The 22,315-nt window shown below is 45.9% G+C and overlaps 3 protein-coding genes and 1 long non-coding RNA gene across 19 annotated transcripts in view; 2 read left to right on the forward strand and 2 right to left on the reverse strand.

The window, feature by feature from the left end:
- The window catches only part of MYO19 (myosin XIX), a 33,428-nt gene extending 27,154 nt beyond the window's left edge, over positions 1 to 6,274 (reverse strand). For 2 of the 5 annotated variants that reach the window (XR_011246972.1, XR_011246973.1), the window contains exons 1-3: positions 6,077 to 6,167; positions 5,290 to 5,447; positions 3,920 to 4,073 (exon numbers count right to left, since the gene is read on the reverse strand). Coding sequence is in view for 1 of the 5 variants with exons in the window: in XM_069542622.1 (XP_069398723.1) it covers positions 3,920 to 3,931 (12 nt within the window). In the remaining 4 variants the exon portion in view is untranslated. Of the gene's footprint in view, positions 1 to 3,919; positions 4,074 to 5,289; positions 5,448 to 6,076 lie in introns of those variants that run through there. The other 3 variants (XM_069542622.1, XM_069542623.1, XM_069542624.1) reach the window with 3 other exon arrangements.
- PIGW (phosphatidylinositol glycan anchor biosynthesis class W) lies at positions 6,199 to 10,162 on the forward strand. 3 transcript variants are annotated; one of them, XM_069542636.1, is made up of 2 exons: positions 6,199 to 6,379; positions 8,131 to 10,162. In XM_069542636.1, the coding sequence occupies exon 2, from the start codon at positions 8,143 to 8,145 to the stop codon at positions 9,652 to 9,654; it is 1,512 nt and encodes a 503-aa protein (XP_069398737.1). In that variant the 5' UTR covers positions 6,199 to 6,379; positions 8,131 to 8,142; the 3' UTR covers positions 9,655 to 10,162. The 3 variants fall into 3 exon arrangements, with proteins under 3 accessions (XP_069398737.1, XP_069398736.1, XP_069398738.1); XM_069542635.1 differs by lacking the exon at positions 6,199 to 6,379 and adding an exon at positions 6,707 to 6,827; XM_069542637.1 differs by lacking the exon at positions 6,199 to 6,379 and adding an exon at positions 7,426 to 7,595.
- LOC138414857 (uncharacterized) lies at positions 7,617 to 14,881 on the reverse strand. 2 transcript variants are annotated; one of them, XR_011246974.1, is made up of 3 exons: positions 14,692 to 14,838; positions 12,575 to 12,719; positions 7,617 to 8,477 (listed from the first exon to the last, which is right to left on the reverse strand). It is a non-coding gene; the product is annotated as an uncharacterized lncRNA (long non-coding RNA). The 2 variants fall into 2 exon arrangements; XR_011246975.1 differs by lacking the exon at positions 12,575 to 12,719 and having other exon boundaries at positions 14,692 to 14,881.
- GGNBP2 (gametogenetin binding protein 2) overlaps positions 14,841 to 22,315 on the forward strand; it is a 32,220-nt gene continuing 24,745 nt past the window's right edge. For 8 of the 9 annotated variants that reach the window (XM_069542627.1, XM_069542628.1, XM_069542629.1 and 5 more), the window contains exons 1-2: positions 14,841 to 15,104; positions 15,633 to 15,837. In XM_069542627.1, coding sequence (XP_069398728.1) covers positions 15,745 to 15,837 — 93 coding nt within the window. In that variant the 5' untranslated portion in view covers positions 14,841 to 15,104; positions 15,633 to 15,744. Of the gene's footprint in view, positions 15,105 to 15,194; positions 15,248 to 15,632; positions 15,838 to 22,315 lie in introns of those variants that run through there. The other variant, XM_069542626.1, reaches the window with a different exon arrangement.

Below are 22,315 nucleotides of genomic sequence, written 5' to 3' on the forward strand. Positions count from 1 at the left end.
AGGCTCTTCTGTCCATGGGGTTCTCCAGGCAAGAGTACTGGAGCGGGGTGCCATGCCCTCCTCCAGGGGATCTTTCCGACCCAGGGATCAAACTCTCATTCCCTGTGTCTCCAGCAGTGCAGGCGCATTCTTCACCCGCTGAGCCATCAGGGAAGCATGTACTCAGGAAATCAATACATGCGATCCCTTCTCCTCTGCCAAGCACTCCAGCTTTCAGGTGGGTCAGTGCCCGGCCTTACTGGGCTGGCGGGGGTGAGGCCCGAGGTGGGGAGTACTGCGAAGGGAAAGAACCAGGGTTTGGGCCTTTTTTGAAAGAGACGCTATCAGCTTGAGGTGGAAAATCAGCGGTGAGGTAGTACCATGCCTTCATCACCGGCCTCTGGAGACTGAGTTTAGCCTGGCTAATTAATTAGCTCCTGCTGCCCCGGTCTACTTGAGAGCAGATGAGGTCAAGAACAAGCGCCAGGGGGAAGAGGCCGTTTCTGACTCTCCCTTGCCCGTCCCTGATACCAACGCTTTACATAACTTCTCCCCACTTTCCTCCTGTGATCCCACTTCTCTCTTCTCCCAGGGGGCTGCAGGGAAGGTGTGCGGAGCAGGCAGTAACCTGGCTGAAATCTGCTTTTGGAGGAAGGGGATGTGATATAACACGTGTGGGTTTCTTTTTTGGAAATTTTTATTCATTTATTTGGCTGTGCTGGGTCTTCACTGCTGTGCGGGGGCTTTCTCTAGTTGCGGCAAGCAGGGGCTACTCTCTAGTTGGGGTTCACAGGCTTCTTCTTTCAGCAGCTTGTCTTGTTGCCGAGCATGGGTTCTGGGGCAAGCGATCTTCAGTTGCAGCTCAAGAGCTTAGTCGCCCGTGGCAATATGGGATCTTTCTGGATCAGGGATCAAACCCGTGTCCCCTGCAGGTGGATTCTTAGCCACTGGACCAACACGGGAGTTCCTATGTGCGGGTTTCTAATGAGACCGGTGAACCTTAGAGTTCAAAAATCTCCAACAAAAGTGGCAAGTGTCACTTGAGAGGCCCAGTGATAAGTTTCCTTCCAAAGATGCTACCTGTTCTCTGAACTTAGGCCCACCACAATGCATGCACAAGGCAGACTCTTATCTCCAGGATTAACTGCTGAGGTCAGAGCGTGACTATGTCCATGGAAATCCCTCTACCCTAGTGGAAAAAGGAAATCACTCACACCCAGCCATAATTCATGAACAGATCTGATCCAACCAGACAGGCAGCTGAGTATCATGGTTCTTGAGTTGAACTTGAAAGCTAGATTGCCTGGGTTTGATTCTTGATTCCACCACATCCTAGTTACAGAATCTTATGTAAGTTTCTTAGTCTCTTTGCACCTCAATGTTCCTCATCTGTAAAATGGGAATGGTGGTAGTAGTGATAGATCTCATAGATGCTAACAAGCACATAAAGTATTTAGAAAAAACATCTGGTTTCTGCCACCAAAAGTTTGCTATTATTATTCTGTTAAAAAGTAGCTCTTCTAATTAGGCAATAAGATACTGGTGGCTCAGATGATAAAGCGTCTGTCTATAGTGTGGGAGACCCAGGTTCAATCTCTGGGTCGGGAAGATCTCCTGGAGAAGGAAATGGCAACTCACTCCAGTATTCTTGCCTGAAAAACCCCATGGACGGAGGAACCTGATAGGCTACAGTCCATGGGGTCGCAAAGAGTCGGACACAGACTGAGCAACTTCACTTTCTTTCACTTTTCATACCAAGGGCCTTAAAACTACCCTGCAATTCTTCTTCTAGAACATGATACTATAAAGGCCATAAGAATGTTCTGCGTATATAGAAACATTTACAATTGCAAAACAAACAAAAAACCCAAGCGTCCAAATAGCACCTTTAATTATAGTGAAGTGAAAGTGAAGTCGCTCAGTCATGTCTGACTCTTTGCAACCCCATGGACTGTAGCCTACCAGGCTACTCCATCCGTGGGATTCTCCAGGCAAGAATACTAGAGTGGGTTACCATTTCGTTCTCCAGGGGATCTTCCCAACCCAGGGATCGAACCCGGGTCTCCCGCATTGGAGGCAGACGCTTTAACCTACCTCCTTACAATTGAATAAAGCAGGTTACAAAGAGAATGATATCTTTAAATGTTTTAAAAATTTTTAGGGAGAAAAATCTAGGATATTCTTTAAAATGTCAGTTATCTATGGGCAGTACAATTATGGGTAATTGTAATGTTCTTTTTGCTTATCTATATTTCCCACATCATTGTAATGAACATGACCTTGAATAAGTCACCTAACTGCTCTGAGCCCTATCTTCAAAATGGGGATATAATGGCATTGGATATGTAATACTGTATCCTTCTCAAGTAGTAAACAAAATTATATGTGTAAAATGCTTAGTATAGTGCTCACTATACAGCAAGAGTGCAATACAGAGGAGCTGCTAGTATAGTTATGATAAACGTGGTTGTTTTTTAGCTGCTTAAGTCACGTCTGACTCTTTTGTGGCCCCACAGACTGCAGTCTGACCGACTCCTCTGTTCACAGGATTTCCCAGGCAAGAATACTAGAGTGGGTTGCCATTTCCTTCTCCAGGGGATCTTCCCAACCGAGGGATCGAACTGTCATCTTCTGCATTACAGGTGATTCTTTACTGCTGAGCCAACAAGGGAAGCCCTGATAAACATTACTGTTTTTTAAATGAGAAAGAAGTTAAAAATGGACAATAAAAAAGTTCCCTCTGCAAAAAAAAAAAAAAAAAAAGCCTGGAGCAGGCAGCTGTCCTGCCTGCTTCTCTCTGGCTTTCAAGCCTGTTTCACGAGCCAAAGGATTAAGAGGTCAAGCAGCAGAGTCTACCAGGGTTCCCTTGAGGCTGGCTGACTTCACATTCAGTTATCCTGTCTTACTCGCCTGGGACTCCACTAGTCCAGGAATCATCTTAAATATCCGCCTGGCCCAATGGCTGCTGCAGCTGCTGCTAAGTTGCTTCAGTCGTGTCCGACTCTGCGACCCCATGGACTGTAACCCACTAGGCTCCTCTGTCCATGGGATTCTCCAGGCAAGAATACTGGAGTGGGTTGCCATTTCCTCCTTCATGGTCCAATGGCAACACTCAGTAAATTAAAAAATTCAGCTAATATCTGGCATTCTCTCTGGACCAAGAGCTGCAAGTGAAGGATGATATAGGTAGGAGGTGGGGCTCCACAGGGAAGGGTGATTTGGAATCCCGCAGGCCCGGGGCCATAGGAGGCTTTAGTGGCAGAGGCCCGCAGTCAAGGGTGGGTTTCACATCCATCCTATTAGCAGCCCCCCATGTTCCCTGTGATCCATTCATCAGAATTCTTGTCTATTTCCACGTAGGTCATCTTCTCCCACATTTCTGCACAGGCTGACTCTGCCTGGACTGCTTGCTTTCCTTCTCCATTTGACTAATTCCCACTCTTTCTTTTTTCTGGCTGGGCCATGTGGCATGCAGGATCTGAGTTCCCCAACCAGGGGTTGAACCAGTGCCCTTTGCGATGGGAGTGCAAGTCTTAACCACTGGACTGCCGAGGAAGTCCCAATTCTTACTTCTTTAAGGCTCAGCTTTAAAGAACACCTCCGCTTAGAAGCCCCAGGCTTCCAACTTGTCTTTACAATTCAGGCTGTGAGGAGCATCTCTCAGGACTCCCTCACAGGTTCAGGCTTGTAAGGTCACCAAAAACACCCCATCCTAGGGAAAAGAGCTAAAAACCACAACAGGAGATATTCAAATTAGGTATTGGGAAGAGCTTCTCAGCAACAGACAAAAGGCACCAAGGTGCCTCTCTGAAGACAGAAAAGAAGGGGTCTTTCCCTCCCTTCCAGGTCAGGGCAGTGGAAACATCATTCGGGTAAACGAAAGAGGCGGAGCTGCCTTAGGTACTTGAGGGTCTGGGTTATCTTAGGGTGAGGACTTTACCTGCTGGAGCATCCTGCTTCAGTGTGGTCAGCCAGGATTCTGGGTCACGGGTACGTGGAATGCTATCCACCTGGTCATGGGTGCACAGGCTGGGGCATGGATCCTGCGAAGGGCTCAGCTCCCAAGGAATCTCTGAGATGAGCCACCCCAGAGCCTGTGGTAGAAGAGAGATGATAAGGGCCGCATACAGGTGATGAGGGTTTCTCCAAGGTGACTCAGTCCTGCTCCTCCCACCGAGCACCAGGAACCAAAATGAGACCCAGGGCGAGCCTGGGCAGAGAGGAAGACTCTGTCCTGCTCCCTGCCAATTAGGGAACGAAGGTAACTTTTACAAGAGCCTCCAGAGCCTCCTGGGGTTCCTTCAGGGCCAGTTTCACTACAGGGCTTGGGGTGGGGCTGCAAATTTTCTGGGTCAGTGTGCCATGGAGGCTGAGGACACTGGAAGGCAGAGAAGCCTCTCGGGCACACAGAAATATTCCACCTTAGTACAGCCAGTATTCAGTGGGGCAGGAAGGCTGGAGTCAATTCTTGATATCCCAGGAAAGCGGCTGTGTGGGACAGAAACCATAGCTCAGTCTTTCACCTGCTCAGCCACCTCACCTTCCCTGCCTGCCTTCACTCCTCATCCGGAAAATGGAGATAATAAAAGCTACTTTGCAGGGAGCGGCTGTGAAGGTCAATCAGGTGAAAACACTCTACAAAGTCCAAATCTGAATATTCATTTAGAGGAGAAACATTGTTAGTAAGAAGGATGGATGACCCATTCAGGAGCACTGATCAGGTGGAACAGTTCAGTGTCAGCATTAATAAGGCCAAGCTTTTGGAGGAGGAGAATCCATCTGAGAGGGGGGTGTTGTGAGGCTGGGTTTGGGCCAATCTCTGAAAAACTGTGAATGACAGAATTTTCAGGCCCCACACATCCCCAGCAAGGAGGGATAGGATGAGGGGTCCTGGTAATGGACTGACCTTGGAGAAACTTTCTTGAGGCTCTGAACACATTGAGCCTTTGAAAGAACTCAGGAATGAGGGACCTCCAAGAAAACAGGAAAAAGGATAATGTAGGCAGAGGAGGGCATCAAGACTGGGATGGACACATTCACTCTGGATGGACTGTACCCCATCCAGGCGACAGCTGTGCAGAGGGTTCCGGAGACTCAAGGCCAACAAAGTTCCCTCAATGGAAAGCTCAGCTTAAGAGAGGGGATCAGAGGGGAATACAGCAGGTTGTGTAGTTAGAATCCAGAGCCCACAACCCCTCAAAAATGCAGTTCACAGGACCTCTGTAAGCCTTATTCCGTTTCTTCCTTTGAGAAAAGGACTACTAATACCCAGATCTCACAAGGCCGAGTTAAGGATCAGCGAGATAGTACCTTTGAGAGCGCTTGGCAAATGTTGGTTACTACGATACGGAGCCCACTTCCTGCCAGAATCAAGTCAGATGGAAGCGGTTTTCTCCAGGTTCCCCCAGCTCTTGCTCCCTGTCGGCTTCGCGATTACCAGCCGAGAATTTCTGAAAAGGGCGGGACCACTGTGGGCAGGAGGGAGACAGGGATGAATAGATGAAAGCCCCTAGGCAGGGCAAGGCAAGTGGCAACCTGATTATCAACTCCTCCCTCCCCCCGCCCCCCTCCTCCAGCCTCCGGGCAGACGAGACTGGCAGGGTAAGGGTCCCGGGGGCCCGGCAGGCCCCGCCCGCAGCTTCCCGGCGGGAACCGGGCACTCCCGGTCCCGGCGAGCTGCCGCCGGGCCCAGGGCTGGGATGCCGCTCCGGAAACACTGGGCACGGGGACACTCCGTCCTTCTCGAGAAGGTGGACGTGACCCCCCAGCCAAGGGCGCAGCTGTCTGCAAGCCTCCCTGGCCCCCCCTCCCAGGTCTCCAGGCGGGGAGAGGCGCGCAGCGGGAGTGGGGCCTCCCTGCACCCTAGGCCGCCCCTGCCGGCACGGTGAGGCGTGACCCCGGAGGGTCCTCGTCCTGGAGCAAAAGGCAGAGAGCCGGGCTTCCTCCTCCTGGGATACGAGAGGGTCAAAAACGAAAGGGCAAAGAAGTGAAGCCCGCGCTCTGGAAAGGGGAAAAGAGGGGCGCCCCCTTCTCCAGCGCCGCGGGGGCCCACTGGCCTCCCCGGTTCCTTCGGGCCCGGCTGCGGGGTGGCACTCACCGGTCGCACGGCCCGAGCCGCCGAGCGTGCGGCCCCCCGGCCGGACTGGAAAGACAGACGAGCGGGCCGGGTGAGGCGGCGGGAAGGGCCAGCGCGGCGGAGGGCGGGCGCGGGGCGGGGGCCGGCCGGGGAGGCGCCGGGAAGGCTGCGGACGCCAGGCCGCGGGCCGAGTGGCCGGGAGCCGGCCGGCTCCTCCCCGGGGGCGGGGCGCGCGACAGCCGGGCGCACGTGGCCCGCCCGGGACGCCGGGACCTGGAGACGAGGGCTTGCTCCGGGACTGTGTACTGTAGAGCCCGCGGTGAGGTGCGAGGGAGCGGGGAGGGACGGAGGGGCCCCGGCCCTCGCGGGACTGCGGGTCTCCCCGCCGGGAGACCGGGCGCCCTGACGCTCGCCGCGGGGTCTGATGGCCAGTGGTGGGGTGCGGGACCCGTTTCCGCCCGGGCGCCTCTGACAGACCGTCTTGCTAGCGGTCCGGGTCACGGAGTCAGGACCTGGGCTGGCTGAACCGGAGACCGGGAGGGATGCGCGCGGGGAACAGGCGGGGCGTGGGAAACGGGCACTCTTCGGGGCGGGGCCGCGTGGTGGGCGGGGCCTTGGAGCGCGGGCCGCCCCGCCCCATCGCGGCCGGAAGCGCCGCTCGCGAGGCGGAAGTGGCGGGCTTCCGCTCTTCCCGCGGCGGCGGGGTCCCGGCTCTCCAGCCCAGTGACGCGGCGCTCTGCCGCGGGGCGCCGAAACCCCAGGAGCCCGTGAGGTATGAGGACCGGCGCGCATGTCTGTCAGGAAAAGAGCTGTTTTTAAAAGGCCAGCCGGTTCAGATAGGTTTCTTCTCGGGTGATTGGGTCCCGATAGGCCATCCCTCAAACGTGCATTCTCGGGGTGGTTCTTGTTTGACTGACAGATGTGTGCTTCCCGTGTGCCGCTTTTCAGACATGGACGTGGGGCGTAGAGGCGTTTTGTAACCTTAAAACAATTAACACTAGTATATACTTTACGGTCCCTACTCCTCCGTGATTAGCGTCCCTTCCACTCTACCTACACCTTGTAAAGGAGGTGAGGAGCAAGCAGCCTGGGGAGCTCGGGAGATCCCTGGAGGGTTCGCATTTTGTGCTGGAGGCAGGAGGTTCAGAGAGGCTCGGGACAGAAACTGAGGCCCCCAAATCCAAAGTGTACTTAAGCACCTTCTCTTTCCGCGTCCCTTCTCCTCCCCCCTCATGCTGCTGCTCTTAAGTCGCTTCAGTCGTGTTCGACTCTGTGCGACCCCATAGACGGCAGCCCACTAGGCTCCTCTGTCCCTGGGATTCTCCAGGCAAGAACACTGGAGTGGGTTGCCATTTCCTTCTCCAATGCAGAAAGTGCAAAGTGAATGTGAAGTCGCTCAGTCGTGTCCGACTCCTAGCGACCCCATGGACTGCAGCCTACCAGGCTCCTCTGCCCATAGGATTTTCCAGGCAAGAGTACTGGAGTGGGGTGCCATCGCCTTCTCCTCTCCCCTCATAGTGGACTGGAAATCATTAGTTAGGTGTGTTTAACTTTCATTACATTATTTTCATGACAGTGTACTGTGTTTATTTTTTAGCAACTCTGGGTCTTCCTTGCTGTGGGAGGGCTCTCTTTGCAGAGAGTAGGGGGACTGCTCTCTACTTGTGGGTGCGCAGGCTTCTCACTGCAGTGGCTTCTTTTTGTTGTGTACAGGCTTCAGGACGTGTCTGGCCTCAGTGCTTGTGGCCCAGGCCTAGCTGCCCTGTGGCATGTGGAATCTTCTGGGACCTGGGATCGAACCCATGTCCCCTGCACTCTTAAGGTGGACTCCCAACCACTAGACAACTAGGGAAGTCCCAGCTAAAGCTTTTTAACCAGTAATTTCATTCTGTTAGTAGGACATCCTTATCTTCATATATTAGGCTTCTTCCAACAATCCTTGGAAGGGGAATCTCAAGTCCTAGATTCTGCTCTGAAATTCAGGAATAAGTAAGATCCAGTCAGGTGCATCTATATGCCAGTCCCACAGAAAGGTTGCCTTTCACAAATGCATCCCTTTGCTCTTGTTTTCACAGGAAGAAGAAAAAATGTCTCAAAAGCAGATGAAGGAAGCTTTTGTCAGTAACCAGAATGGAACGAGCGTGCTGGAGATCACCGAGGGCTTGTGCCTGCCTGCACTCTGCGTCCTGTGTAGAGGGCTCCTGATCATTCTCTCACAGCACTTATGTTCTTCTTCACATAACTCGAGGACTCGATTCTTGGTTGACTTTGCGTTCCTGATAGTTCCCCTGGTCACCACGTTGACCATTTTCTCTTCATTTGTCCTCCTCGAGTATCTTCTTGCAATCATCCTTGGGGCAGGGCTGCTCTATGAAATATACTGCAGAAGAACTTGCTATGCCAGAATGCCTTTCCAGAAAATCTGTGAAAAATTTTTGAAAGTCAGTCTAGAATCAGAACACATTCCAGCCATCTCCTGTTTCCGTGTTGTTAACAGTGCCTTTACTGCTGTTGCGATTTTGGCTGTGGACTTCCCACTGTTTCCCAGAAGATATGCCAAAACCGAGCTCTACGGGACAGGAGCAATGGATTATGGAGTAGGGGGCTTTATTTTTGGGTCTGCAATGGTTTCTCCAGAGGTTAGGAGAAAATATACGAAAGGCTCCAGACTTTGTTATCTTACAAAGTCACTGTACTCTCTTTGGCCATTAGTTTTCCTAGGAATGGGGCGATTAGTTGCTATAAAATCCATAGACTATCAGGAACATTTAACTGAGTATGGTGTTCACTGGAACTTTTTCTTTACCTTAATAGCTGTGAAATTGATAACATCACTGCTTTTGATTATTTTTCCCCTAAATAAATCCTGGATTGTAGCCATCAGCATTACTGCATTATACCAGCTAGCCCTTGATTTTACCCCCTTGAAAAGTTTAATTTTGTATGGCACTGATGGTAGTGGCACAAGGGTTGGTTTATTAAATGCCAACCGAGAAGGAATCATCTCTGTCTTGGGGTACGTGGCAGTACACATGGCTGGTGTTCAAACAGGGTTATATGTGCTTAAAGAAAGGTCACATATCAAAGACTGGATAAAAGTAGCATACTGTATTCTATTGACAGCTATTGGCCTCTTCATTTCTCTTTACATAGTTCAGGTAAATGTAGAAGTAGCATCTCGAAGAATGGCCAATTTAGCTTTTTGTATTTGGATAGTTGCTTCTTGCCTGATCCTTCTTAGTAGTTTATTACTGGGTGATATAATTTTGAGTTTTGCCAAATTTGTAATTAAAGAGGCAGCAGTACCATGTTCTTGGAAACTTATCCAGTCACCCACTGCAAATAAAAAGCATTTGGAATCCATAGTCTCTGAAGCCAAAAGAAAGGAACCCACTCTCTGTTTAATCACAGCAATGAACAGAAACCAGTTACTTTTTTTCTTGCTGTCAAATGTAACAACTGGTCTAGTCAACCTTTCCATAGATACATTACACAGCAGTACCCCGTGGGCCTTGTGCCTGCTCAATCTCTACATGTTTACCAACTGCTTAATTATATATGTGCTACACTTGCAAGATAAGACAATAAAATTTTGGTGATCAATAGGGGTAGTATGTTTTGAGCAATATTATGTTAATGAGGAAGAATAAATATAAAATGTGAAGAAAATGGGCGTCTATCGATCCAGGGTTAAAGTTTTATTCCTGCTTTAACAGTAGTGATGCTTAATATTTTAAATGTATGTCAACACTATGTAAATCAATATAGAAGAAACAAAGCCTTATGACTTGTTAGAATACTTATAAATTTTAGTTATTTTAAACAAGCTGTTGTGTTTACAGTTGTGACACTGGAAGACTGGAGGGTAAGAAGGAGGATTTTACATTATATCTTTTTTTGGGGGGGACAGGAGGAGGAAGGATCTTAGTTCCTCCACCAGGGATTACCTTTGTCCCCTGCAGTGGAAGTGGGGAGTCTTAACCACTGGACTGCCAGGAAAGCCCCTTTTACTTTCTGTCTTGTATCACCTATTACCATTCTGTATTTTCTATTGTATGTATTTTATAATATTTACATTAAAATATCTCAGTTGTGGGATTGCCAACAGTACTGCTCAATTTTAATCTTTAAAAAAGACTCGGTATAAGAAAGCAATGTTTAAAGTCAAATACTTAAAAGATCATAAAACAGCTAAATGCTCCAAAGAAGAATGTGTTAGTTGCTCAGGTGTCCAACTCTTTTTGACCCCAGGAGCTTGCCAGGCTCTTCTGTCCACGGGATTCTCCAGGCAAGAATATTGGAGTGGGTAGCTATTCCCTTCTGCAAGAGACCTTCCTGAATCAGGGATTGAACTTGGGTCTCCTGCATTGCAGGTGGATTCTTTACCTTCTGAGCCACCAGGGAGGACCCAAATGCCCTAAAGAATAGATTGAATTACTTGTTGTGATTTACAAGCTTAATGAGACAACAGTTTTGCAGTGAGATTCGTGTTTTTTTTTTTTTTTTTAGCCTGCTCTCTGCTACGGATTGGAGAAGGGAATGGCAACCTACTCCAGTACTCTTGCCTGGAAAATCCCATGGACGGAGAAGCCTGGTAGGCTGCAGTCCATGGGGTCGCTGAGTCGGACACGAGTGAGCAACTTCTTTCACTTTTCACTTTCTTGCATTGGAGAAGGAAATGGCAACCCACTCCAGTGTTCTTGCCTGGAGAATCCCAGGGACGGGGGAGCCTGGTGGGCTGCCGTCTATGGGGTCGCAGAGTCGGACACGACTGAAACAACTCAGCAGCAGCAGCTGCTACAGATGATAAGCAAAAGGTTCCTGATATCTTGGAGCTTGCAATCTAATGGGGGAAACACATGAAACTGTTATAAACTGTGCTGTCATGAAATATAGGTTGCCAAAAGTGTCAAATCAAGAATTGACTTTACAATAGAGTGAAGAAACTTTTCCCCACAGATGGTTAAATTTTTTTTTTTTTTTGAGCGAGTCGATGGGTGGAATGAAGAGTTAGTGTTTGTGTGTCTAGAGAGCAGAGGGTCAGATGCTAGTAAGGAAGAGGGTCAACAGCAAACATGACTATTGTACCAATGAGTTTAAATTTCTTAAGTTGATGAGGACTAATTTAGTGCTTAGGTAGCATTTTATCCTTGCTAACTACAGTTAGTTATATTTGGAGGTAATCTATTGAAAGAAATTTCCCCCTTAAAAAAGTCAACATATTGAAGTTATGTTGTTATAAAAACAAAAGATTAGATTTTATTTGATTAATAAGGAAGACTTGAAATTTAACCAAGATTATAGTATGTAAATTAAGCGACTAGCAAAGGTGACTGGTTTTCCTGTTGTGTTCAAAGCATTTTAGGAGGGCTGAGAGGCTCTAACCATATTGTTCTCATTAAAATAGTAATTTAAAAAGTATTTGGTGACTTAATGACCATGTGTCTAATTGGTCTGCTGCTTCTTGTCCCAGGTCTTAAATATCTTTCAGTAAGTCTGCCAATTATAGACACTGAATCATAACTAAGAACAAAATGTACTATGTTTTGCTGCTAAGTTGCTTTAGTCGTGTCCAACTCTGTGTGACCCCATAAACGGCAGCCCAGCAGGCTCCCCGTCCCTGGGATTCTCTAGGCAAGAACACTGGAGTGGGTTGCGATTTCCTTCTTCAATGCATGAAAATGAAAAGTGAAAGTGAAGTCGCTCAGTTGTGTCTGACTCTTAGCGACCCCATGGACTGCAGCCCACCAGGCTCCTCTGTCCATGGGATTTTCCAGGCAAGAGTGCTGGAGTAGGGTGCCATCGCCTTCTCTGACTATATGTTTTTTCCACCTCCAATTTGGAAAGTACCTCCAATTAGGAAAGTCATGGAAGAGAAAGTTAATGAAATTACATTCATAAAAAATAGGAAAATAAACCAATCTGATTTGATTTTAGTTTACAGAAGAGAAAGAGATAATTAAATAAATATTGAGTTCCAATGTGCTAGATACAGGTGCTGGGGAAACAACAGAAAATAACACCCTGCCCTCAAGGGGCTTCTATTTTAACTTGTGGACATTATTTTTCCTTTAAAAATTTTCTTATAATGGGGAAAATCTGTCCCTATTTTTGACAGATACAATAGAACTTCCCACTGTCAGGTCATGAAAAAGAAAACCCAATTCGCAGATACTCAGATCTGGACAACTGTGGTAAATTAAGTAATAAGATTTTGCTGTTGATTTTACTACCACATAAAACAATGAGGTTATTATAGTGAAAACAACAGTAGGTATTTTAATCTTCAACTATCAATTTTTGAGGACAGAGAAGGGAGGGGAAAAGAAGAAAATATAGTCTAGGACTTATCTGTGACCTTCAGAAAGTGACTCATTCCCATGACTTTAATTTTACACTATTATAAACTGGGGATGTCTACTACATATGTATTAATAGTTTTGTGTTCATTAGATGACAATGTTTTATTTTTATTGAGCACCTTGTCCAATATGTTGTGTAAATTAAATAAGAACATACTTTGCTCCCTAGGAATTCCTCTATGAATACAGGAATATAAGGAACAAATCAGTATCCTTTGTTGCTTTTAAACCCAGGTAGCTTGGAGACTAGTCATATCTCATCATGTCTGAGTTTTGCCCTTGGCTTCTCGCACATCGTGGACCTGCCGAAGAAGAAAAAGAATGGTATTTTTATGGAGAATGTGATACGATATCGCATCTCCATCGCACCAACTGTTCCTTATGAGGTACCAGCAAAAGGTCTTCTGTTGTTAACTGCCTGCTTTTTCTTAGCTTTTAAAAATTTTCAGCTTTGCCCTTCACAATGCCAGTATTGAAATTTAACAAGGCAACAACTGGCTCTTTTAAAAATGTAATCGTTTTATCAAAGATAAGCTCTCTGAAGGCAGATCCTTAAGTCATGAAACATTTGCTGTAGCACTAAATATAATATTTGCTTCAGCTAAATATAGCTGCAGACCAATAGTGAAAAAAATGAATGCCTGCTCTAAAATGAAGAAGATACAAGGTTAAAAATACTAAAAAGTTGTTTTGCAGTGAGGTAATTTGCTAAGCATTTTCCCCTCAAATGTTGATTTTGTCTTATTTGTAGCACCCAGGGACCTCCCTGAGAAAGAGCAATTTATCAAGCAAATTAACTTTTTAGCCTTATAAGAAGTTCATTATTAAACAGTATGTGAAACATTGTCCAAAGATACTACACAGTGTGCTCAGTGGAGCTAGAAGACAAATCCAAATCAGGGGAAGTAATCTCAGATTTAGACATTGCTGTAGTCTCCTCATTTTAAGTTTTATATCTGAGTTTTAATGCCTTTTTTTAAACTTAGATTTAAACCCCCAAGGTGAATACTCTTTCTTTGCTAGTCCCCATTGTGTACTCAGTCATGAAAGTTATTAAAATTAACACCTATACATTGAACTTGTATTTTCAATGTCCTTTGCCAACCATCATCCAAGGAAAGTTTGAAAGGTATAACATAGGTACATTAATTGACAGTCGTTATAGGAGCACTTTCAGATTTTAGAAGCCACCTTATTCTTTTTTTTTTCCTTAGGGATGTTTTACATAAAACACAAAATTCTCTAAAACTGTCTGTATTTTGGCTATGGAGTCTAATTTGTCAGAATTTACATGCAATCCTATATGCCTATTGAATTTAAGCTAAAGACCACACTCTTCTGCTCTAACATGGCTAAGGACATAAATACTTACTGGATAATCACACCTTTGGGACTGAACAATGGTTCTTCCAGTTTATTATGTCACCTACCCTAACAGTGACCACACAATGTCATAAGTCAACATGGCTAAGGGGTTGCATGCACTATGGGTTTTTTTTGTTGCGAATCTCTAAGACTTCATGTGATGACCAAAATACTTTTTAAAGTCAGTATCACAGCTCTAGCCTATTCTACCAGGAAATACAGATCACCAGGATTAGTTAGTTGTAAGAGCATCCGATGGATTGAGTCTTAAAATCGTCAAGACTTTTCACAGGCAAAAAAATCTTCCCGACAACTATATTGGCCTTACAAACAGGACTCTAACGCCTTCAAGGTAAGAACCGAGTACACGATGGCACGCAGAGTGTGCATGAATTTGTCTTGACGGTAGCTCAGATTCTCGGAAGAGGATCAGAGGGAAGGCCTTTGGCCAGCACCAGCACTTTGCCCAAGGGAACTGTTGTCCTGTCTGAGCCTCTAGGTTAATATTAACCGGACCCAAGAAGTTTCTCTGCCCAGGACGCGTACACAAGCCACTATCTGCACAGTGTAACAACAACAAAATCTGTCAGCACTTAATCTATTTTCTGCCCCTCCCGGAGGGCTCTCAATGAGTCTGGAAATCGCCTAGCTTCTGAAGAACCAGGGGGTCAGGGAAAGCGGCGTCAAGGGCCTGGAAACCCAGCCTAGTCTCCCCTCCCCCGACTCCCACCTTTTGCTCTCACTGCTTTTTGAAAAGTCTCAGCTCCCCCCTCACTTCACTAACCCAAGTCCTCACTGGGCCCCGACCCTCGGCAGAGTCCCCTCGGCTCCCCTCCCTTCTCCCCTCCGCCCTCGGGAGGGCGGTTCCCGGGCCCCACACAGCGGAGGACTGAGGGGAGGCCTACTCACCCCTCCTAACAGCCCTATTTCGGGTTTATTTGAGTAGCTAGACTCCGGGGAGGGCGCAGGTCCCGCGTCAGGAGACCGCCGGGGGAGCACCCCGCCCCCTCCGCCGGGGTTTCGAAAGGGGCGATCCTGGAGCGCGCCTGGAGTCTCGCGAGAGGAGGCGGGGCCCCGCCCGGCTCGCTCGCCCTGCCCCGCCCCACCCTCCCCACATCCCCCCCGCCCTCCCTCCCCCACTCCCCCGTGGCGCGAGCGGCTGACTGAGCCGGGAGAGGAAACGGCATTCTGAGCCGCGCTCCCGCCCAGGCCGGCCCCGACGCGGGCCTCGTCAGCCGGTAACGGGGAGCCGAGGTGGGGGGGTCAGGGAGGCGACCACGCAAGCGGTGAAGGTCAGAAGCGGGAGGCCTCCTCCGATAAGGGTGAGGAGGGGAGGGTCTGTGCCTCCCCCGCGGACTCCGCAGAGCTGAGGCGGGGTCGACCCCTCCCAGGGGCGGGGTCGCGCTGGGCAACTGCAGCCCAGGGGACTGATGGGGCGGGGCGCGCCCTTAAAGGGGGAGAAGGGGTCAGCTGTATGGGGGGGTGGGCTGAGGGCTTCCGGGCGGCGGGCCGTGGGCTGAGGAGCGGAAGCTGGGGGTGGCGTCCTAGAGCTGGGACTTCGCTGACCGGCTAGGGGAAGCCCCGGGGCCGCCAGGTCCCTTCCGCCTCTCCTTTGGACCCTGACTGGAGGCCGGCGGGCTGGGTGGGGGGGTGGGGAGAAAGGCGCGAGGGGGCGGGTCCCCGCGCTGCTCGCCGCTGATTGGCTGAGCGCGTGTGGAATCGGGTGATGGGAAACGCAGCCCAGCTCTCCCGTCCCCTCCTGCTGCTCTCCCTCTCCCCCCGCCTCCTCCCCGTGGCGAAAGTGCTGCGCGGCGGCGGGTGCTTACGCTCGCGGGGTTTGGCTGTTGCAGGCAGGAGCTGGGAGGAGGCGGCAGCGGCAAGAGCGGCGGCGGCAGCAGCAGCAGCAGCAGCAGCAGCAGCTGGGAGGAGGTGGTGACGGTGGCAACGGCAGCGTCAGGGACGATGGCGCGACTGGTGGCAGTGTGCAGGGACGGGGAGGAGGAATTCCCCTTCGAGAGGAGGCAGATTCCCCTCTACATAGACGACACCCTCACGGTGAGCGGGCCGGGCCGGGCCGGGCTCGCCGCTCCCCTGGCAGCTGTTTCCCCTCCTCCCCCTCCCCCAGGCCGAGCGCTGCGCACTGGAGAAAAGAGTGTGTTGCAACTCCTAGGCGAGGCCTTCTCTCCGGCAGGCCCCACAAACTCGCCTTTGCAGTGGGTCGTTTGGTAACGTCCGCGGGCCCCTAGGCTGGCGCTCCACCCGCAGTGAGAGCCCCTCTCCCCGGCTCTTACCCTCCTTTGCCACTCTCTTCCTTCACCCTTTCCCTTTCGGAGACGGTGCTTTTGCCCAAAGCAAGCTCCTTGGAGAGGGGCTGAAGGATCTCGGGCGTCCAGGGCCTATCCCTTACAGAAACCACCTACCCTCGGGGAGGCTTAATTACCTGGAAATGTCGCAGCTGCACTGCTACCTGTCTATTTTCTAGCTTAATACTACAGCTCTCACTCCCTAAAGCATAATTACGGAGGGCAGGGTGACATGCTTTTGTACAGGAAAGATCCCACTAAAAGGATCTGATTTCGCTGGAGTCTCAATATGCCTAGTCCATTAAAACTGTTGGAAATGATTGTATTGCTAGGCCATGACTCTTCAAAACGGGCTTTCTTGGCATTAATGATTCTTTAATTTACAGCTAGCTTTTCCTAAGGAAGCCACAATATTGAATGTGTAAGGGCATTATAAAAGGCTGATGGCTCATCTTGAATGTCAAACCCAGTTCTGAGTAGTTTTCCTTTTTAGAGTTGATGGTGGTACAGCGTTACAGACCCTCTGCCCTGGGTTGCTGTAGTGTTTCCTTTAGAAGGAAATGGCAGAAATTTGAATCTGAACAGGAAATGAGTGCAGTCGCTTGTCACAATTTCTTAAGAAATGAAATGGACCTTTTCTGAGAATCTTGAAATGTGCATTTTGATGATGCTGAAGCTTTGGATTATACATTTGCATTTTGATAAGGTGTAACTAAGTGTCTTCATCATACCGCCTTTGCCTTTTTTCCTTTTCAAAGGTGGTTGGTGTGTTTTGTTCCTGAATTTCTTTTTTGCAAATACCTACTGAACTTTTTTCAAATTTTGTGTAAAATGCAAGTCATTGTAGAGATGTCACTCTATGCTTTCTGTTTGCCAGTCTCAATTAAGACTTGATTGAGCTGCAGTACCTTTAAAAAGCATTAGAAGAGCTATTGAATGACTTAATTTGTTAGAACTTTTTAAATGAAAGCATATAATTACCTAAGTGCATTTTTAAAATTTTTTCATGGAAAAAGAATGATTGGGCTCACATAAGGTACATGGACTTTGTGTTTCATAAGAAAGTGTACTTGTATGCTTTGGTCATGATTTCTGCACTTTTTGCATTAAAAGTATAATGGACTTGTATTTTAAAAAGTGTTTTTAAAAAAATTAGCACTCAGATCAAATTAAATGAAGGATTTCTCAGTTTGAAAATTAATGAGTTCATTTATTGATAATTTTCTTTCTTCTCTCTGCCTTCACCACAGATACTTTTCTAGAGCATATAGTTTGTTATCAACCTTTTGTGTTTATTGTCCTAAATAATCTTTGAAGTTAAAAAAAAAATTTGGACATAAGGTTACTATTGAGTGTATACTATCAAAACAGGGGAAATCAACCTAAGATTTGAGTATTTACAAAAATTTAAGACACTTATGAGTCTCTCCTTATGTTCAAAGAGTCACCTTTAATATGGACGTGGCATTGATATATCCATTAAATAGTTTTTTAAAATAGACAACTTTTGGGTGTTTTAAAACTCTCTTCTAAATGCATTTCCAAACTTTTCCTTAGAAAAAGGTGTGACCTGCACTGTGATTTATCACTGTACTTACTTCTCTAGGGAAGTTGGCATGGGACTGACTTGGCGGCAGAGTTTTGCTTTTATTGTATGGTGGGCTTGTGACCCAGGCAAATAAAATTTAGGCTTGCTTAATTTAAGTATCTTAAGTAGCATCTTATTTTTTTATGTATCTTTACTCTGGAAGGGTTTTTATCACTAGGAAGTGAGTGGGACTCTCCATTGCTTTGTTATGGAACTTACATATGTCGCTGAATGCTGGTTTGTGTAAAATCTTGTCAAGAGTCCATCATATTTAGGGAAACAAGTTTCTTTCAGAACCGTTCTACCAGACACTACTTAAAGGAAGAGTGTAGAGCAAACACCTGTTGAGGAAGAGGGAGGAAGCAAGCCTGTAACAGAGGGTTATGCTCAGCACTGGGTCATTGATAGTTTGATGACATTGTATCCCTGAAGGTAACTTTGGTTTGATCTTTGTTCCTAGACTCCATAGGTAATCCACTGAGGAAACATTGTGTGATTATTTCAAGTCTTAGAACCTTGTTAACTTCTAGGTGTTAAGTCTAGTTGTAATGTTTACAGTCAGTTACAAATATTTATTTTTGCAGAAGCCAAAACCTCTAGTCTGAGGTAAACTAGCGATTTTAAGTTGGATCTGTAAAATGAAATTAACAAGCTTCTAGATGAGGAAGTAGCCTCTTTTATGTGGTATGTTGTAGCCACATTTAAAAGACTCATGACAGTTCAGTGGGTTTGAGTACTTGAGTACAGTGCTGATATAGGTGTGTTTGAGAAAAATCCCAAGTAAGTAAACTGGTGGAATATTTAGGAAAATGGTATGCTCTGTAGCCAAAATGCTTTTCAGTGTTATTAGAATTATAGAATAGCAGATGGACAGAATACAGATTTTATTTTAAAGACATCTTTGAAGAATTGGGGCTTCCCTAGTGGCTCAGATGGTAGAGAATCTGCCTGCAATGCAGGAGACCCAGATTCGATCCCTGGGTCAGGAAGATCCCCTGGAGAAGGATATGGCACCCCACTCCAGTATTCTTGCCTAGATAATTCTATGGACAGAGAGGATCCTGGTGGGCTACAGTCTATGGGGTTGAGGACAACACTGAGTGGCTAACACACTTTCTTTGAAGAATTACCGTTTTTAAAGTATTTTTAGAAGGAATTAATAGTCAGAATATATACTCCTTATAATATAATCTTGAAAAATAGTTGCAAAACAAAACAAATTATCCTTTACCCTGCTTCCCAGAGATAGCTGAGATTATAGAGCAGCGTTTCGTGTAGTTCCCATCACAGCAACATACAGATTCAGAGTTGAGATATGTCGTCTTCTGTAACACTTCATATCTTGCTTCTTCTCACTGAATGTAATATTGAGAACATTTTCTCTTGTTATTAAGCAGTGTTAATGGCCTTGTAATACTGTGTTGTATGACATTCCAGGATGTAATCATTCTTCCTTTGTTGGACGTAGAGGTGGTCCTAGTTTTTGCTATGAATAACATTCTTAAGAATATGAATAATGCATAAAACTTTGCATTAACAGTTTTTTCTGGCTTTCCAAAGGAAAATTACTGGATCAAAGGATAAAAATCTTCTATAAAATTCTTGATACATACTGTCAAGTTACTACAATGTGGAACACAGTTTACCCTCCTAATTCAAACCAATCTAAATGGACTAGAAGCTCTGATAAGGGTTTTTGAGACTTTAAAAAGATGAAAAATGTAGTGTATCCTCTTGAGGATTAGGTAGTTAGCATCAGTTAGAAGTTTAGTATTGTTTGCTTAAAAAAAAAAACAACTTAGATCTTTATTTATTTATTTTATATTTTAGGCTAGGCCATGTGTGTCATGGCATGGGGGATCTTAGTTCCCTGACCAGGGATCGAACCTGTGCCCCCTGCGTTGGGAGCTCAGAGTCTTAACCACTGGCCCACCAGGGAAATTTGCCTGTTTTAAATTCTTGATTAAGTTTTTACTTTACCAAAGGTGATAGATGTTACAGATGGCTGTGAAGATGAAGAAGTAAAAAAGTAAAACTAAAAGGACAGGGATTTTTAATAAATACAAACAGTATTGTTGGATTAGAGCTTGTGAGAATGCGCTAGGAACAGATTATTTGTGATCAGGAGAAACCAGGACAGGTACTTAAGAGTGAAAGTGGGTAATGGATTCGATAAACTTTATAAAGCAGTAATTGCAGGACAATGACTTGTTCTGTTTTTGGCAAGCCTAGGGATAGGCAACCTCATCATGAAGCCAGACACTAATGGTTCCTCTGTGAGACCACAGCTGAAGCACTTTACGTGAGTGTCTTCCTTTGGGTAACCTAGAATCTGAAGGATAAGTCAGGGAAGTGACTTTAAAGAATGCGGGAAAATAGTTCCGCTGTCCTCCTATCTTCCTCTCTTTATTTTTTCCCTTTTTCTTATTTTGGTGTCGTCATTGAAGAGGATATAGTGATTGGCCAGTAAACAAGTAAAAAGCCATTGTTGTAAGGGAAAGGCAAGGACAATAATTATTTAGTGTGAGCATGGAGTTTCTAATTGGGGCGGTATTGAACATGTGTGTGAGTGTGTGCATGCATGCTCAGAAGCTCAGTTGTGTATGTACAAGAGAAAATTTAGTAGTATTCAAGCCAGTGAAACACAGGAAAGACACACTAATATACTTGATCTTTACATTTGTCTGTACTAGTTAGGTAAAAATGAAATGGTTGGAAATGAGGGTTTTGTTTCAAAAATTTTAACCCTGTTCTTTATCGACTTTTTGAAGAGGATTCGAGAATTAGGTATTATTCATTAAATTTTACTTATTTATGGCTGTGCTGGGCCTTCATTGCTGCGTGGGCTTTTCTCTAGTTGTGGCAAGCTGGGGCTACTTTTGGTTGTAGTGTGCAAGCTTCTTATTGCGGTGGCTTCTCTTTCTTGCTGAGCACACACTGTAGGGTGCATGGTCTTTAGCAGTTTCAGCTCCCAGGCTCAGAGCATAGGGTCAGTAGTTGTGGCACACAGGCTTCGTTGGCCCGGGGCTTGATCCTCCTGCATCAGGGATTGAACCCGTGTCTCCTGCACTGGAAGCCAGATTCTTTATCACAGGGAAGCCCCTATTAAATTTTATAAACATATATATTTTAAAGGTCAGCATGTAGATTTTAATATATAGGTATGCTCTCAGTCCTCTGCTTTCATTATTAAAACAATAAAATATAGTTGATCAGAATAAAAATAATTTACTTATACAGAGTCAGAATTTAGGATTTCACCTATGAACTGGTGAGGCATTGATTTGGTAAATTAAATAACTTTGATTTTAAAATAGTATAGGTAATTGTCTCAGTTGTTTTTTTTTTAATGGTGGCAAGTAATATGTGGTGAAATGATGTATATATGGATCAAGCAAGTGAAAATGTAAATCAAAGTATTAGTTGTTTAAATGGTAGATTGGAGTGACTTGCAGTGTTCTAGTGAGTTACATGGTTTATCCTGTACCTTTTTTTATGACTTGATGAGTTAAATTTATTTGTGTTTTAAACCATGTGGTGATTCCAGAGAACATGGGAGTTAATTGTACTGTTCTTTTTTTCAGTTTTTATGGGCCAGGATTTCTAATACCAGGATTGTTAAGACTAGTAACCAATTTTATTTTGTACTGTTGGCAAAGTTAATATATGACAGTGCTCAGAACAAAGGCTAGTATACATAAAGCTATGTTAAATGTCTTTATTATTATTACTGTCAGTCTTTGGGGATAAGACACCAAAAACTGGTGACAAGTTGGTTAGCCTAAAAATTCGGTAATTGATCGTAAAACTGTGAGCTATGGACATGCAGTCTATATGTATGGAAGAAGAAACTTCCAGCATAGTAAAAGCTATTGAGATGGAAGCATGAACGTATCTCTGAACTTGATATGATGAATATAGAATTGGAAACAAGGAACGCTAGCTCTTTCCCTGGTAATAAGTGGGGTATGTGTGTTACAATACATTTGGGAAAGTCATCTATCTTTTCACCTAGAGATAGCCACATCTAATACATATTTTCTTTTTCTGTAAGAAAATACACACATGAAAATTTGAGTCATATTGTACATGCAGTTTTTGGTTCTGTAAAATAAACTCAAGTCCTCTGGATTGTTGAATAGGTGTTTGCATCCATCCTTAGTAACTACTTGCCTTTCTAGCACACGTATCCAGTAGTCCCCTCTTCACAAATCAAGAAAAGGTCTTATATCTGTTGTTTATACTTGCCTTGATTATTTAGTCCTCTGTTTACTGTTGGAACAAGCATGTGTTTAGGTTCTCATTTCTGATGTGGAGAGGAAAGAGTGGTCCCTTGGATAAAGAAGCAGGTCTTTGTGATGCTGGTTGGTGAAGGAAAGAATCTTTTTAAGATCGCGTTCAGCTGAGTGGGTTTTTTAGTTTTTGCCTCTTGGTCTTGACTTCACTCTTTGAGTGTGTAGGAGTTTGTGGCCCTTGTCACCTGGAAATAGAAGTTTGTCCTAGCATAGTATGCTTGATACATTTAACAATGCTCTAGTTAAGATATAAATGTGTTACTTTATTTCATTGTTTTGAAGGCATACTTTTTTCAAATTTAACATCTCTAAAATTGGGATACTTCTTTCATTTGATGACATCTTCC

This window comes from Ovis canadensis, chromosome 11 (assembly GCF_042477335.2).
Source record: "Ovis canadensis isolate MfBH-ARS-UI-01 breed Bighorn chromosome 11, ARS-UI_OviCan_v2, whole genome shotgun sequence".
Classification (NCBI taxonomy): Eukaryota; Metazoa; Chordata; class Mammalia; order Artiodactyla; family Bovidae; genus Ovis; species Ovis canadensis.

Excerpts from the sequence above, each read along its gene's own strand:
- PIGW (XM_069542636.1), top strand. The coding sequence starts at position 8,143 with ATGTCTCAAAAGCAGATGAAGGAAGCTTTTGTCAGTAACCAGAATGGA.